General features: G+C 37.7%; 1 protein-coding gene across 6 annotated transcripts in view; it reads right to left on the bottom strand.

Moving 5' to 3' along the window:
- usp9 (ubiquitin specific peptidase 9) overlaps window positions 1-17,191 on the bottom strand; it is a 185,580-nt gene that overhangs the window by 33,069 nt on the left and 135,320 nt on the right. For all 6 annotated transcript variants that reach the window (XM_078409184.1, XM_078409183.1, XM_078409185.1 and 3 more), the window contains 7 exons: window positions 13,882-14,028; window positions 11,385-11,592; window positions 9,418-9,638; window positions 8,186-8,373; window positions 7,655-7,828; window positions 2,566-2,707; window positions 691-1,441 (listed from right to left, as the gene is read on the bottom strand). In XM_078409184.1, coding sequence (XP_078265310.1) covers window positions 691-1,441; window positions 2,566-2,707; window positions 7,655-7,828; window positions 8,186-8,373; window positions 9,418-9,638; window positions 11,385-11,592; window positions 13,882-14,028 — 1,831 coding nt within the window. The remainder of the gene's footprint in view (window positions 1-690; window positions 1,442-2,565; window positions 2,708-7,654; window positions 7,829-8,185; window positions 8,374-9,417; window positions 9,639-11,384; window positions 11,593-13,881; window positions 14,029-17,191) is intronic.

Here is a 17,191-nt window from a genome sequence, read left to right as displayed (position 1 = left end):
ACACACAATGGAATAATTGAAATGTATTATCTTGGTAACAAAAGAAAATGTAAATGTTGCAAAAGGCTGGGTCAAAGCTGTCGAGCAATAAATTAATTATTTAAATTACAATAAATGCAAAGTGCCTGCATAGCTGAAGTAGTGAATATCTTGTTGAAAGCTGAGTTTTCCAATATAAAATGTTTGTTTCAATTCCCCTTTAAAAAATGTTTTTACTACCGAAAAAGAGACGAACAATCTAGGACTTGGTCACAGAATTAAAATACTATAGCAGAAACAAAATACAACTAGGGGCAATCATTTTGTCAAATTAGTTACCGAACCCAAACATAACATTCAGTCAACAGTCCTATATGTTATGGTAAATGATTTATTTTCAATGTAAACATTTCTGCAACCCTTTAATGTGGCATATTCCTACAACCTAACCATACATTAAGAAATAAATTTCCCTCTAATTCTTCAGGCTATCAGTTTTTATATATTTAATCCTTTTTCCGGCTGCTAGGGAAATTGGACTTTCCTAATTCCTTGATAAAAGCATTCAGTTTTTAATTCAAACAGTTCAGTGGACCAGAAACATTATTTTCATATTTACATGACATATCTTTTGTGGCAGTAGCACCACTTAAACTATATTTTATATTTTTAGAAATGCACTGTTATCAAAAAAAGATAGTTCATACTCACCAGGTGGAGGATTCAGGTAGACACTGTTACATGTTAATAGTTTCTTAATGAATTGGAAATACTCCAAACTATACTGCATTCTGTTGTGCATAAATTGCACGTTTTGTTTCCGGACACTTCGTTCAATAACAATTGGCATTTTTATCTGGTGCGGTTTAATGCTAATCTCAAGCTCAGAGATGTACTTAATTAATTCATTATCTTTATCTATGGTGTCCATTCGTTCATAAAAAAGGATGTAGGCATTCCACCATCGTTTTTGTCGCCTGTATGACATACGTTTCATCATATGATCAAACACTTCGCCCATGTATTCACCACCAAAACATTGGTTTTTCATCTCTTCATCGTCATCCATTTTGCACTCAGTTACATCACCATCATCAAACTTATACCACTTATTTTTTTCACCATCGCCACCATTTCGCTGAATAATATATGAATAGTAATGTCCACCACTGGCCTGACCACTGTGCACCAGCACACCAACTAGTCTATATTTGGTGCTACCAGGTTGTTCATTATCTGGCTGGTCATTTTGAATCAACTGATTTTCTGGGTTGATGTCATCCCCTTCCAATTTGGCAACTCCAGCCACTGTGTAGGGCTCCATGTCCAACTCTCGAGGAAACTCAAAATAGTCATTGAATTTTATTGCACATTCCCTTTCCCAGTCGTAGTCAAATCGCTTGAGTTGAATTGCTAAAACTGGTGGCAACTTCTTTATCAGCAAACGTTTCACTGTGTCCACCTGCAAAACAGGAAACATTATAGGATAATGATGTTAAGTTCTGCTATGAATCATAAATGTCAGAGAACTCATGCCCATGACAATGCCAAATAAAATAATTTATGATAAATTATCATCTAATCCTCTCACTACCACCCCGTTAACTGGTGATGCATTTCATGGCAGTTAGTAGGGTCCTACAAATTAGCTCTCATTTACATTATTTTGTAAGACTACATTATCTCAAACGGCTTGCCAAGTAGTGGCATTTTGGAAATGCATATTATGTAAAAGCAAAGCGATTTATATTTCAAAAATATGCAAGCCAGATTTTTCAGTGTAACTGTTCGAAACAAAAACAACGGGCAGAGTTATGCTTGTAAACTTCCCACTTCCGAAACCGAGTACAACTACATTAAAAAGACAGACACGATAAACTGCAGATGCTGGAATCTTGACAAACAAAACAATGGAGGAATTTCGCAGTCAGGCAGCATCTGTGGATCGAATGGACAGACGCTGCCTCAGGTCATGACCCTTCTTCAGACTAGAGTCCTGCTGAGTTCCTCCAATACAGTGTTTTATTTAATAGTTGAAACGTGACTTTGTAGCTCACAATTTGGGTGTAAATATACTCGTCTTGGACCACTGATTTAGAAATTTGAGGCAGGATCCCACCTTGGCTAGGAGGAAATTTAAACTCGTTACTAAGTGGAATTTAAAAAATACTAAATAAATGCATCTTTGAGACAGCAATCATGAAACTAATTTGCTTCACAAATATCTTTTAGAAAGTTAAAATTGCCATCCTTTGCATTTCACCAATTTCCAGGTCAAGACCTAAATACAGCTAAACTGCCTCCTCTGCTCAACGAGCAATTCAAAAAACAATAATTCCCCAAAATTTCCCCAATCAACATCTTGTGAACAAATAAATGAAATGTTAAGATGGGGTTATATCATTAAGTGCTCATACCTCAAGTCTTGGAAAAAAAAAACACAATTCAGAAAGTTTGGTGCAAAGTCAAACCCAAATATTAGAACGGTAAATGTTCAAATCCGCAGTTGCTGTGCAGAAATGCAGTGGGCAGTAGGTAATCTGCAGAATCTAGTCCAGTAATATCTGGATACAAAATTGCAATTACCTTTTTATTACATTTCTCACAATGGTATGCATTGGCACCTTCCAGTAAGTCTCCTTTGACATACTGCTCAAGTGAGTCAAGAAGGTTTTGATGATTTCGAATGTCGACGTTCAGTGTTGTGAAGGATTCCTCGCATTCATACCTGAAACAAACAAAAAATCAATATGATGAACCCACCAATTAGAAAAATAATGCTATGTTTAAAACTAGCATTCAAGAATTCACTCAAAGCACTTCTCTACTCCAGATACAAATGTTGAAATGTTCCTTTTCAAGAAAGGAGCGAGAGAGAAAACGGGGAATTATAGACCAGTTAGCCCGACATCGGTGGTGGGGAAGATGCTGGAGTCAATTATTAAAGAGGTAATAATGGCGCATTTGGATAGCAGTAAAAGGATTGGTCCAAGTCAGCATGGATTTATGAAGGGGAAATCCTGCTTGACTAATCTTCGGGAATTTTTTGAGGATATGACAAGTAAAATGGATGAAGGAGTGCCAGTGGATGTAGTATATCTAGACTTTCAGAAAGCCTTTGATAAAGTCCCACACGGGAGATTGGTGAGCAAAATTAGGGCACATGGTATTGGTTTAGAGAATTGGTAATAGAGAATTGGTTGGCAGATAGGAAGCAAAGAGTAGGAATAAACGGGAACCTTTTCAGAATGGCAGGCAGTGGCAAGTGGAGTGCCGCAAGGTTCGTTGCTGGGGCAGCAACTATTTACAATATATATTAATGATTTGGATGATGGAATTAGAAGTAACACTAGCAAGTTTGCAGATGACACAAAGCTGGGTGGCAGTGTGAACTGCGAAGAGGATGCAGGGCGACTTGGACAGGTTGAGTGAGTGGGCAGATGCAGTATAATGTAGATAAATGTGAGGTTATCTACTTTGGTGGCAAAAACAAGTAGGCAGATTATTATCTCAATGGTGTTAGATTAGGTAAAGGGGAAGTGCAACGAGACCTGGGTGTCCTTGTACACCAGTCACTGAAAGTTGGTGTGTAGGTACAGCAGACAGTGAAGAAAGATAATGGCATGTTGGCCTTCATAACGAGAGGATTTGAGAGTAGGAGCAGAGGTCCTACTGCAGTTGTATAGGGCCTTGGTGAGACCACATATGGAGCACTGTGTGCAATTTTGGTCTCCTAATTTGAGGAAGGACATCCTTGCTATTGAGGCAATGCAGCGTAGATTCACGAGGTTAATCCCTGGGATGGCGGGACTGTCATATGAGGAAAGATTGGAAAGACTGAGCTTGTATTCACTCGAGTTTAGAAAGATGAGAGGGGATCTTTTCGAGATGTATAAAATTATAAAAGGACTGGACAAGTTACATGCAGGAAAAATGTTCCCAGTGTTGGGGGAATCCAGAACCAGGGGCCACAGTCTAAGAATAAAGAGGAGGCCATTTAAAACTGAGGTGAGAAGAAACCTTTTCACCCAGAGAGTTATGAATTTGTGGAATTCTCTGCCACACAAGGCAGTGGAGGCCAATTCACCGGATGAATTTAAAAGAGAGTTAGATAGAGCTCTAGGGGTTGGTGGAACCAAGGGATATGGGGAGAAGGCATGCACAGGTTATTGATTGTGGATGATCAGCCACGATCACAATGAATGGTGGTGCTGGCTTGAAGAGCCAAATGGCCTCCTCCTGCAACTATTTTCTATGTTTCTATGACAAAATACAAAATGAAACCCATACCTCAGGCACATGTATATATATCTAACACTTGGGTATCACTTGCAAGGACACCATTCGCTGCTTATCTTTAACTTGCCCTATGGCGGTGAGGAAATATGGACTTGAATTGCTGCAGACCACATGAGGACTGTGACATTCCCTTTGTTTATGAGACTAATTTCAAGGATTTGACCCGAATACAAATGAGCATTGTTGATAAACTGATTGTTGGACATGAACTTCTGGTTTGTTGTGTTCCCATTCGTAAGCTGTCTATGTTCTTGTAGGTAATTAAGAGTGCATATTTGTTAAGATGCTCTTGAAGGTAGTTTGGCATGTTTCCGCAGAGCAATTGGAAGATGGCACACATCCAAAGCCGTACAGCGAGGAAAAGGCAGCCTCACAGGGGATGCTCTGCCAAACAAATAGGCCATTTTGTTCCAAGTGCTGTAGAACTTCAAATGTTGGAGAGGTTCTCAATCACACCAACTTTAATGGGGAAATAGGGAGACAAGTTCCTCACCATTGGATATACAACTGCTCCTCTTGCCTCTTGGAGTTCAGACTGACTTATTCCATTCCGGTTTCGTTGCCAGATGCAATATTTCATTCAGAAAGATTGGAGCAACACGATAGCTTTCATTGTTCCAAGAATTGGATGCATAGCTGACCCTTGATTAGAATCATAAGTTGCATGCCATCCTGTAGGAGACCTCATGTGGAGATGAATTTGTGAGGGCAGTTAGATTTTAAGATTCTCCAAAGTTCCTTCTCAGTCGACGAAGCGCAGACATATTTTTTATTTTAAAAGATCAAAACTGCTGTGGGTTCATGCTACTACCTGCATTTTTCTTGAGATTTACTATGATCAGATCATGTACGCCTCTTGCAAAGAAAGATCAGCTGGAAGAACTGCTGTGAGTGAGGCAGCATCTGTGGAGGGCAATGGACAGTTGACGTTTTGGGTAGTGACCCTTTATTTAGACCTGAGCGACAAAACTAACTCTGCTTCTAGTCAAGCTGTTCCAGTAAAATGACAAAATCAGCATCGAGCCACCAATGTGGACAATTGCCCAATTATGTACTGTTCAGAAAATTCAGGATTTATCCCCCATTGCTAATTACTGATCAAACAGGGTGTTCTTAATCATCAGTAACATAATGGAATGTGTCATTAACAGTGCTATCTAGTGGTTCAGATTGAGTGCAACTCAGCTCCAGATCTCTTCAGGACTTTGATATAAATATGGATCAATGAGCTGAATGCCATGTGAAAGTGACTATTTTGACATCAAGGTAACATTTGATTGGATGTGGTAAAACTGAAGTAAAAGGCTTCAAGCAGAAAGTATCCCAATGGTTGGAATCATAAGTTGCAGAAAAATGGTGATGGATGCTAAAGGTCAATCACCCCAGTCTCAGGACATGGTCTTTAAAAGTTCCGCCAGGCATAATCCTTATGCCAACCAACTTGAACAGCTTAATCAATGAAATTCTTGCTATTGAGGGCGTGCTGTGTAGGTTTACTAGGTTAATTCCCGGAATGGCGGGACTGTCATATGTTGAAAGACTGGAGCGACTAGGCTTGTATACACTGGAATTTAGAAGGATGAGAGGAGATCTTATCGAAACGTATAAGATTATTAAGGGGTTGGACACGTTAGAGGCAGGAAACATGTTCCCAATGTTGGGGGAGTCCAGAACAAGGGGCCACAGTTTAAGAATAAGGGGTAGGTCATTTAGAACCGAGATGAGGAAAAAAAAATTCAGTCAGAGAGTTGTGAATCTGTGGAATTCTCTGCCTCAGAAGGCAGTGAAGGCCAATTCTCTGAATGCATTCAAGAGAGAGCTAGATAGAGCTCTTAAGGATAGTGGAGTCAGGGGGTATGGGGAGAAGGCAGGAACGGGGTACTGATTGAGAATGATCAGCCATGATCACATTGAATGGCGGTGCTGGCTCGAAGGGCCGAATGGCCTACACCTGCACCTATTGTCTATTGACTATTAATTCCTTTCATCATGCTGTTATTGTGCAATATTCAATTCTGTTAGGTCCTCAGCAAAATGAACCAGTTCATGCTTGCATACAGCAAGACCAAGACAATTTTGAGGTATGGATTAGAAACGTAGAAAATAGTTGCAGGAGTAGGCCAGTCGGCCGTCGAGCCAGCACCGCCATTCAATATGAACATGGTTGATCATCCAAAATCAGTACCCCTGTTCTGGCTCTTTCCCCATATCCCTTGATTGAGATGGGAAGTTACATTCATGCCACAAATGTGTCAGACAATTACCATTTTCATTAAGAAACAATCAAGCAACATAACCCTTGACATCAGAGTTCTCCAGCTACAATATCTTGGGTCACCCGTGACCAAACACTCAATGGGACCAATCACAAGTACTGCGGTTACAGAAGTATGTCAGAGTCTAGGTATTCTGTGACATGTGACATAAACTTCTTGATACCTGTAAGCCATTCCACCATCTTCAACGCACAAGTCAACAGCCTGATGTAAAACTCTCCACTTGCCTGAATGAGTGCAGTTCTAATAATTCTCAGAAAACTCCATATCATTGCGACTAAGCAGCCTGCTGACATCTCATTAACTACCTACAACACAGATTCCCTCCACCAGCTGCATTGTGAACAGTTCAAAATGTTTACTGCAAGTACTCGTTCTGATGACACCTTCACAACTCTACCACCAAGAAAAAGGCAGCAGGTGCAGTACACTGCCACTTGCAGGATTCTCTCTATGTTGCACATTGTCTTCATTTGGAAATACATTGCTGGTTACTCATTGCTAGGTCTAAATCCTGGAGCTCCCAAAACAAAAGGTGTACCTTGTGATGTTCAAGAATGTGACTTACTGTTGTCTCCTTAAGGGATAGGCAAATGCTGATAATTCCGGTGACACCCAGGACCAATAAAATTAATAACCATAAGAAAATTCTTACGAAGACTTGTGTTTGGAATTCGACAACACAATTCTAAGCACCTATAAAACAATGGCTTCACATATTTGGAACTTTCACTTCTGCCAGAACTTTTGTGGGATAATTTTTTATTTAGATAGTACCTTATTTTAGGTATGAAGGGGAAAATGATCTCCAGGGCAGAGTGGAAATGATTGGTTTGTTTCTGCAGAGAATTAGCTCCTTAGGTCAAATAGCCTCCTCTGCCATAATGATCCAAAATCTCGCTATTACACATTTAAAATTAAAATTCAGATTTAATTATGTTAATACGTCTCAAAAGAAAACAAATAATTTGAACAAACCTATTACGAAGCAATGCAATAACATAAAAAGTCCCAGAGACGATATTTATTTCAGCTGCAATCTTCATCACTACTCAGTAGTGTTCCACAGCAATGTTCAGTCATATATTTATCAAATTTACCTGTGAGGACAACCTTGACATATCTTCTGATCAGCAAACGAACCACCAAGAACTTTGCTGAGCATAGTTGCATGTCCCAGAGCTTTTAAAGCTTCATCCAGGCTATCCACTAATGAATTGAAGAACTCCAAAGCATCATGCTGTTCTCGAAGATTGACCGGCTCACCCCAAAGCCTATGGTTGTAAAAAAAAAAAGTTATATTTTGCTTTGTACTACACAGTAATAATTTCCTCACCATCAAGTTTTGCTTTAGATTCAAATTGTATGCTCCTGTTGTTGCAACGCTGTACTCAGTCCAAGTTACATAATCTACTTACAATTGCTTTATAATTTCTGTACAAAATGTGTACATTTAATTCTATTTCCTTTGATGAAACAAGTCAGTTCAATGTTAATGCATTTCGCAAATAAGTTAATTGCATTTTTTTTAACCATGTCAATAATTGTCAAGCTCTTTCTCCCTTTCCTTTCAGGAATTATGTTTCACATTATTGACTTTTTAGTACACACAAAATCTTTCTGCTACAAACCTGAATTGCTTCCAGAAACCTCTAGGCACATAGTACTGCAACCTGGAGGCAGCCAAATGCCCAAAAATAACTTGCAGATGTCTCAGAACTCCAATATTGTACTCCTTCCGATCTTCAGTTTTTCCAATTACTGGTTTGTCATAATGGTGGTGGTAACTGAAAACATCATCTCGAGGATCAACATTGCTCTGTAAAAATATCCAATGTCAAATAAGGTTTGAATAAAATGAACAGAACTATCAAAGTAAATCAGTTGCACCTTCATAACAGAAATATAAATTGTTAAACTTGTTAGAAAAAATTGGAATTATTAAACATATCTACAGTAGGACATACAAATGGTATCTGCATCTTTCCTTTCAAAATGTAATTCAAGGTCATTATTGAAAAATTGAACCAACCATTCAACAATGAAGAAAACAGGGCAACAAAAAGAGGATCGTGAATCTATGTCATTTTATGATTAAAAATCGACATGCAGAAGGAATAAAATGGGTGTGATGAATGGGTTAATGTAATGTCAAATCAGATGCAAGGAAATAAAGGCAAGTAATGATAGATTGGATAAAGAAACTGTGTGAAAAATCGAGACTAACCATCTAAAGTTTTGCCTTTAATCTCCCAAAACTATCCACATGTAGGATGTGTATGACCAATATAATTAATTCTTATATGAGACATCAACAATTTACAGGTTCTTCCATGCAATACCGGTTGCAAATAGCCTGTGTTTAATTCCTAATTACTGTGCAGATGTAGAATCTTTACAACTTTCAATTTTTGTCAGTGGTAAAGCAGAGAGTAAAATCCTTTTTTGCTAAGCTACCTGGGCAGCAGCTTCAAAATATACATGGATAACCATGCATTTACCCTTCACCTGAAATTCCTGTGCTGCCTCAGCAGAAGCAGCTTTTATTATTGACCGTAAAATCTGGTCTAATTAACATTTGTTCAATTATTGATATAAGTGCATAATTATGGTGGTTGGCTACGAATGACTGAATTTCTATATATCGTATTATTGAGACTAGATTTCTGAAACAAATTTTAACTTAATTGAAAAGGCTAACAATATTTTAATAAGATTTCATCACAATCAAATAAACATTTGAATGCATTTGTATAACTTATACCAAATTCAATAATCGCTTGGATACTGAGGCATAATCTACCAAACAATAGGTCAAAGCAATTAATTTCTATATATAAAACCAGTTTTGTTTAATATTCACCTCATTGTCTTGCTTTTCATCACCAGATGCATCATCATCAACATCACTGCCTGTGCCTTCGATAGTAAGGATACCATTTCTGATAGCTGGAATCATATACAGCTGCTGAATAACAGAATTCATATAACAAGTAGCACCAGCATTCTTCAATCCTACAAATCCTTTTGATGGACGTGGTCCTACTGGCGGTAAGTACTCCCACTCTGTCAGTGCTTCACAACCTAAACAAACAAAAGTAATTATTGTCAGAGGCATTTCAACAATTCTAAGGCTCATCATCATTAATAGTCCAGTTATAGATTTTTCATACTAAAAGTTTGGGAAAAATATTAAAATTGGACCATAATAACCCAGACTGGATGGTAACTTACATTTATGCTTCTACCTTACTGGCAGTATATTTCATGCAATTTGTATGTCCTTTTTATTGAAAACAAAAGGCAGTGGATTTTGTTGAAAGTTCTTTTTAAAATGCTAAAAGGAATTTTAAAATCAGTGGCTTGAGTAAGGGCTGATGACAGTAAAAGTACTGCAATATTTCCTTCTACATGCTTCAGTGTGGCGAATTTGCAGAGATTATCATCATTTCGAAATGGTACTCCATGATGAATTGGAAGCATCAAAACATTTTTAGCCAGTGTTTGCCAAGTGAATACAGCCCAAGTAAAATAATCTAACAGTAATAAAGCAAAATGGTTACCATTTGATTGTAAACCAAACCAAAGTTTCTGTCTGATAATGCAACCATGGTGGTTCATTACATTTATTTATATTGAAACACAAATCAATGTGCTGCAGCTTTGATATTATAAGAAATATTTAATGCATGTGGATCTATTAATAAAACAATTGAAATAATGTTTATATAGCATTGCTGTGATAACTACATTTTTTGTTCCAACCACTGTGAAATATATTCAGACATTTAAAATATTTATATTTACTTTTTCCCCCCAAAGACTCATTCTACCATAGCAACAAACACCAAATACTTCAGAGCACTTAATCTCTTATCTCTCTCAACACTGTTATAAACCAACACAGTCCATTCCAATACTCACATCCCCAAACCCCCACCCACTATCATCTCCACCATCATGCTATTTCTCTTTCAATACAGCAACACAGATCTGGCTAAATATTTGCTAAAGTTCCAATTTACACAAAAGGATATTCATCAGTTGAGAACAGAGAGAAATAACAGGTTGTTTGACTTGCAGGGCAAGTGGTTAAAGCTCTGCTTCCCCAGTACCACAAATTGTAACATTATGCTGGTTCTTAGTATACTACAAAAAAATTCAATGAAAATGTACTATCACATGGATTATCAAGATCACAAAACTGGCTTGAACTGATATCAGCGTCAGCAAATGAAATAGGTCTGAAATGTCACCACTGTTGCAATATAACAAAAATGTAGCAGGCCTCTTATGCCCACGCCCCTTTAAACAGGAAAAGGGTAATGATCAAATGGTCTTCTTTTTAGCATTGACGACTCTGTGAGATAAAAATTTGCCCGATCATAGAATTAACACAATCACTCCATGGTGCTATGTCATTTTTGCACCCCTTCCTGGCCTCACTAACTTAAAAGGATGTCTCACAGTGTGATATTCCTTCAATACTGCAATAGAATGCTTGTGCTCAAATCTCTTGAGTGGTCTTGAATCCAATGCCTGAATTAGAGGTAAAATTGATAGCAAATGACCTACAGTTGACAGATCAAGAAATACATTTATTTCTGTCTGAAAGATCCGGACAAAGGAACGTCACCTATCCGTGTCCTCCAGAGATGCTGCTTGACCCGCTGAGATACTCCAGCACTTTTTCTTTTTTTGGAAACCAGTATCTGTAGTTTAGTGTCTAAATAAATTTACTTGACCATCTTCAGTTGAATCTAAGATTTTTTTTGTTTATTTGCTCTTCCAATGGCACCTTGAATTAGCCAGCAATTAATTTTCAAATACCTGCATAGTACATGTCTGTTATAGTGTCCACTATTTGCTTGAGGTTTTGCACACAACCAACAGCCAATGCTACTAGCAACTCAAAGCCAGCATTGATTGCCGCAGGTGCACTGCAGACAGGAATTGCTTGTTCAGATGGCAACTCTCCACTCTTCTTGTATTGTAAGTACACATTAGAGGCTGGAAAGATGAAGTCATCTATCAGTTCCTGCAGAATAAAACGGGAAAACATGACTGTTACTGCAGTTAATTTAGGTAACTGTCAAAGATTCAAATTCAATCTAATTTAACTAGGTTTCAGAAAATAGTCCTGTATATCTAAATGCAAGTTGAGAATAATATAATCCTTAAAAAAGTTAAATTTTCAAAGTCCTTCACATTTTTTTAACATGCTATCAGGCTTTGAAATGACAAGTGTGCAAACTTCTGTCCAAATTTTTAAAATGCTGCAGTAAAATCTACACTGTCCAATTACAATAATCAATTAACTCCCCTAAATCATTACACAGAAGAAAGAGTTTGAAAATGTCAGCTATTCGTAAATGGAAAATTTGCAATTTTAGGACTATTATATACTCAGGATTACTACCTGGCTATGACATTCACCATCACACACTCCACGATTACAAAGGTCCCACATAATTTTTCCTTGGTTACATTGACAGATAAACTTCAGAAGCATTCTGGGTTAGGAGATAGCAACATGGAACTAAATCACTCAGCAGGATGTCCATAATGTTTGCCTTCATCTTTCCAGTTGTCAATAATGGATAGTAAAAATAAGATGACTGATTTTACTCCACTTTTACTCTGGGGATTTTACTCCACAGAAAATAGTACCTTTACCATTTCCCAATTTAAAAAAAGTTAAATATAGTTTGACTTATTTATAATTGCAGTTTGTATTTTGGCTTGCACACAAATGTGAAATATTGACATTATTGGTACATAAATTAAACATAAGTGCCATAATAAATATTTAATCATATATATCACTAAGCAATGACTAAGATCATGGAAAAGTTCCTATTACAAAAGTAGTTAAATAAAACCAATCAACTGGCAAAATAATTGAAAAATTTCAGCTCAGCAGGTTTGAACTGGCGCAAAAAGAGAAGAGAGTTATTATGTAGTAAATATACTGATCTGCAGCATAACATTACAAATTGTGCAATACCATCTTCCACAATGGCGAAACATTTGTGAAAGTCATTTCTGTATGGGACTACATTTTCCACAGAAGCAATAAATTGGAGTGTCAGTTTCTTTGGAGATTTGATTGCACATATAAAGCAGAATATGGGACAAATAAGAGTGACGCTTTTGTCGTAGTAGGCATTTTCTTACAATATCTCATTACGGCCATGGTTCAATCATGGACAATAGCATTGAAAGCTAGAAGTGAGGCTCGAAAAACAAGACAGTATATCGCTTAGAGTGTGACAATTTAATAATTGTAAATAATCTGTCTGGTGGTGTAAATAGAGGGAGATGAACAAAGAACAGAAAAGGAAAGGAATGCGGGAACTTTGAAAAATAAAAAAGCAATTGCTGGAAATCAAAAGTGAAAGAATGCTAAAAAATAGTCATCAGGTCAGGGAGTAAAACTGAGTACATGCCACAGGTCGATGATACTTCAGAACTGGCCAGTAACTAGTGGGTAAGTAATTTAAGAAGCCTCGTCATCTGCTTTATTCTTTTTCTGATGCCTCAATTAAATCTTCTCCATGTCCTTCTTCCCCACCTGTGGCACTTTTCTGCACTGTCCCTGCTGGTTCCACTCCAAACATCATTCCCATTCGGAGATGAAATTTAGAATATATTTATCGCACTTGGTTGTTATCAAACCTTCACAGTTGATGCAGAGACATTTTGGGGCTGAATTTGGAGTTCAGCTGAAGTGGCAGAATGGAGACCAAAAAAACTGGGGAATTGTGTGAATCTTTTTTAAGCTCTCTTTGTAATGTTGCACATTAATGTATATTTGAAAAGAAGTGCTTTATTCTTTACTTGGTTGGGTTGCTCATACAATATTCTACCAATGAGCACAAACATATCACTAATTTGTTGGGGTCAGTCTTGACTGACTTACCTTGAAGTTGTAAGATTAGGCCTCAATACATTTTATTTTTGTTAAAATAAATAATTTTAACAACGCAAGTGCAGTGTCAGGGTCAGTGCAAAAGCCGAGTACATGAAACAATATAATTTTTACACTTCAAACACTCAATTTAAGGGATATTATTCCTTAATCAAATATTAAACAACTCTTTACATTTGCAAGGAGCTCTACTCCTGCTTATGTAAATTAAATTAAGTCGAGATCTCAATATATTGTACAATATTGACAAATGCTCTACATTAAAACTTAATATTAAACCAGCTAATCTGTGCTACCTAGAGTTAGTGTAGAAGACATTATTTTGTGACACTATCCAAATGATCTAATCAAAATCATACAATACGCAAAATTCAAAGTCATATGTTTGGAACTTACCTTAATGAGATTGGCTCCTCCTTTTTCTGAACCAATATGAAATTTCTTTTCAGGTGTTTGGAATGCCAATAGCTCCTTTGTAACTCCAAGATGACCCTCCAGAATTGTTTCTTCAACACCAGTTTCACTTGTTCTCTTTACCTCATCCTTATATTTAGATAAAAAGATAAATATTTGAAAATTAAATTAAAAATGTGCATCATTAAGTCTCTAAGAGTCGCGCTTGTTACTATGCAACGAGATGCATTTGAAGCCTATTATTTTCCAAGTTAAGACTGCACACTATATTCAGTCTCATGGCAAAGTTTAATTTCTGCAGATAGATAAGCTCTGACATTCATTTATCTTTTCCAACTATGATATTTTGGCAACATTATTTTGAACAACAAGATCCACAACAACAGACTGCCAAGAGACAACTGCTTGCAAGAGCATTTTACATGAGACGATAACTCAACACATCTTGCGTCTGAAGAAGGGTCTCGTCCCGAAACGTCACCCATTCCCTCTCTCCTAGATGCTGCCTGACCTGCTGAGTTACTCCAACATTTTGTGATACCTTCAATTTGTACCAGCATCTGCAGTTATTTTCCTACCCAACACATCATCTGTTTGAAGTGAACAAGCATCTTTCAGCACAATTTGAAGAGTGCTGTTTGCCTTATGTTTGCTCGACATTCCTTTACAATCTAATAATTATATATATTATCTGACCATTTTTCAGTGACTGTCACTGCACTGAGCAGCTCCTTCAGTGACAGACTTCTTCACCCCAAGTGTGTAAAGGAGAGATATCGAAGGTCCTTCCTTCCTGCTGCCGTCAGACTGCACAATCAGCACTGCTCCCAGCAGACCAGTAAATAAAGATAATTACCGTTATTTTATTTTTAATGAATATTTATTTATTTTTGCTATCCACTTTGCTGCTGTAACCCTGCAAATTTCCCCGTTGTGGGACAAATAAAAGGATTATTCTAATTACTATTTTTAATAGGGCTCAGCAATGTTCACATGGATGACAAATAACCACACCACAAATGTAATTCGGAAGTTAAGAGAACTTAGCCATGTGCTGAAGATGCCAAAACTATTACATAGATGCAAAATCCTTTCCTGTTCATGATTGATATATCGTTTCTGCCAAGGACCTCGTTTAAACTTTACATACAGGTCCGGAGGATTTGCAGCAATGCAAACTGTTGGGGGTGGAGAAGAACAGGTGAGAGAACAAGTCTGCATTCCTGTGCAATAGTGAGACAAAAATGGTCAGGCGACTGTGGTGAGAAGGCTCAGCAAGATTTCACTGATCCACGACACACTCTCAAATGTGGAACAAACATTTGACTGTTCTTAAATCAGACCTCACTCTCTATTTCATTCCCTGTTCCATCAATGACAAAACAGTTGTTACTTTTTATTTGCCATGAAATATGTCAGGCTTCTCTTGCAACTCTCACATTTTTAGCTCCATCGACAAAGAATCAAAATCCCACTCTGCATTTCAAATTAAATTCTCTGACATGTCAGTTCCCCAGATGCCAATTCGATTACTCCCAAAGCCCAATGCTGTAGCGAAAGGAGTAAACCAACAGAAAACAGTATGGGAGGTATGGCATTCGGGGAAAAGAGCAAACGGAAAAAAGCCAACAATAACAGAAGCAGAGGACAAGACAAACAATTGGTGGTGAGGAAGAGTGATTTAGGAGAAGTTGGGGTCTGAGGATAAGGAAGGCAAGTAAAGAAAGGCCAGAGATAGTCACAAAATGCTGGAGTAAATCAGCGGGCCAGGCAACATCTCTGGGGAAAATGGACAGGTGATGTTTTGGGTCAGGCCCTGTTAAAGAAAGGCCATACGGATTTTACAGAATAAAGCTAACCTAGCATTTGGGTTTTTATTTGCAGAAAAACTAGATGTGATGGCAGAAAAAGCCCCCAGCTATCTCTGTCTAGTAGGCACATCTATAACATTCTGGTTCCAATGTTTTCAAATACTATGATTGCTACCATGAACTTAATTCAAATGGGATTAGAGGCATAAATTAAGCCCTTTCCCCCTCTTTTGGTCACTGGAATAAGATTTTTTAGATTTAGATTTAGAGATACAGCGCAGAAACAGGCCCTTCGGCCCACCGGGTCCGCGCCGCCCAGCGATCCCCGCACATTAACACTATCCTCCACCCACTAGGGACAATTTTTACATTTGCGCAGCCAATTAACCTACAAACCTGTACGTCTTTGGAGTGTTGGAGGAAACCGAAGAAAACCCACGCAGAAAACCCACGCAGGTCACGGGGAGAACGTGCAAACTCCGTACAGACAGCACCCGTAGTCAGGATCGAACCCGAGTTTCCGGCGCTGCATTCGCTGTCAGGCAGCAACTCTACTGCTGCGCCACCGTGCCGCCCTTACGTTGATACGTTGTCATAAACGTTTTTAGGAAATTATGGAGACAGAACTTGATCTTCACAACAGTCAATATTTCAATATACCAATACATATTTTGTTATATGTAATAATTTCCAATGCACCTTTCCATGAGATAGTATTTAGATACACAATGTGGTTACCAAAGGCAGAAATAAACCTAAACACATCAGACTACCAATAGGGCAAAAGTACTGCAGATGCTGCAAAGTGAAATTGGTCTGAACAAACACCATGTGCAGAGTAAATTGGTAGGATTAAATACTACAGGCTGATGATTTTACCTCAGATTTAAATGTTAACTCCATTTTCAGCGTCTTTTTTATATGAGACCATGCGATAGAGTATTTTAGGAAATCCCTTCTCCAAGTACAACATGCAACACAATAACACAAGAACAGAGGAATTTCTGCCTGACCTGTGGAATCTCTTCATCACTATTGTTTTTATTTCAGATTTTCATCATCTGCTCTGTTATGTTTTTTGAACACAAATATTGATACAGTCTGCTTCCAGTTTCTCTCACTTTCCACGTTAGTTTCAGCTCAAATGGTTGAATCAAGCCTGCATCAGCAACGACAAAACTGCCAGAAGAATTTCATACTTTGTGAAACTGGCAATCTCTTGGCCTTGAGAGACTGACATTATGCTGCCTCTAGTGCTAATCACATTTATGTGAAACTCAAGACTTGGTACTGACAAACACTAAAATCCTGAAGACATTCACGACCAACAGAAAATTGAAATAAAAATACAAATGTAACAATTTTCTGTTGGTATTGAATGTCTGCACCATAAACTCCATACTATCACTCCATTTATATTTTATTATGCACGAAAATAATGGACAATGTCATAGTTATTTATCTTTTCCATTAGCAAACTA

The sequence above is a fragment of the Rhinoraja longicauda genome, chromosome 12, assembly GCF_053455715.1.
Source record: "Rhinoraja longicauda isolate Sanriku21f chromosome 12, sRhiLon1.1, whole genome shotgun sequence".
Taxonomy (NCBI): domain Eukaryota; kingdom Metazoa; phylum Chordata; class Chondrichthyes; order Rajiformes; family Arhynchobatidae; genus Rhinoraja; species Rhinoraja longicauda.
The sequence above is the reverse complement of the archived record's forward strand: the minus strand, read 5'-3'. Positions and strand labels throughout refer to the sequence as shown.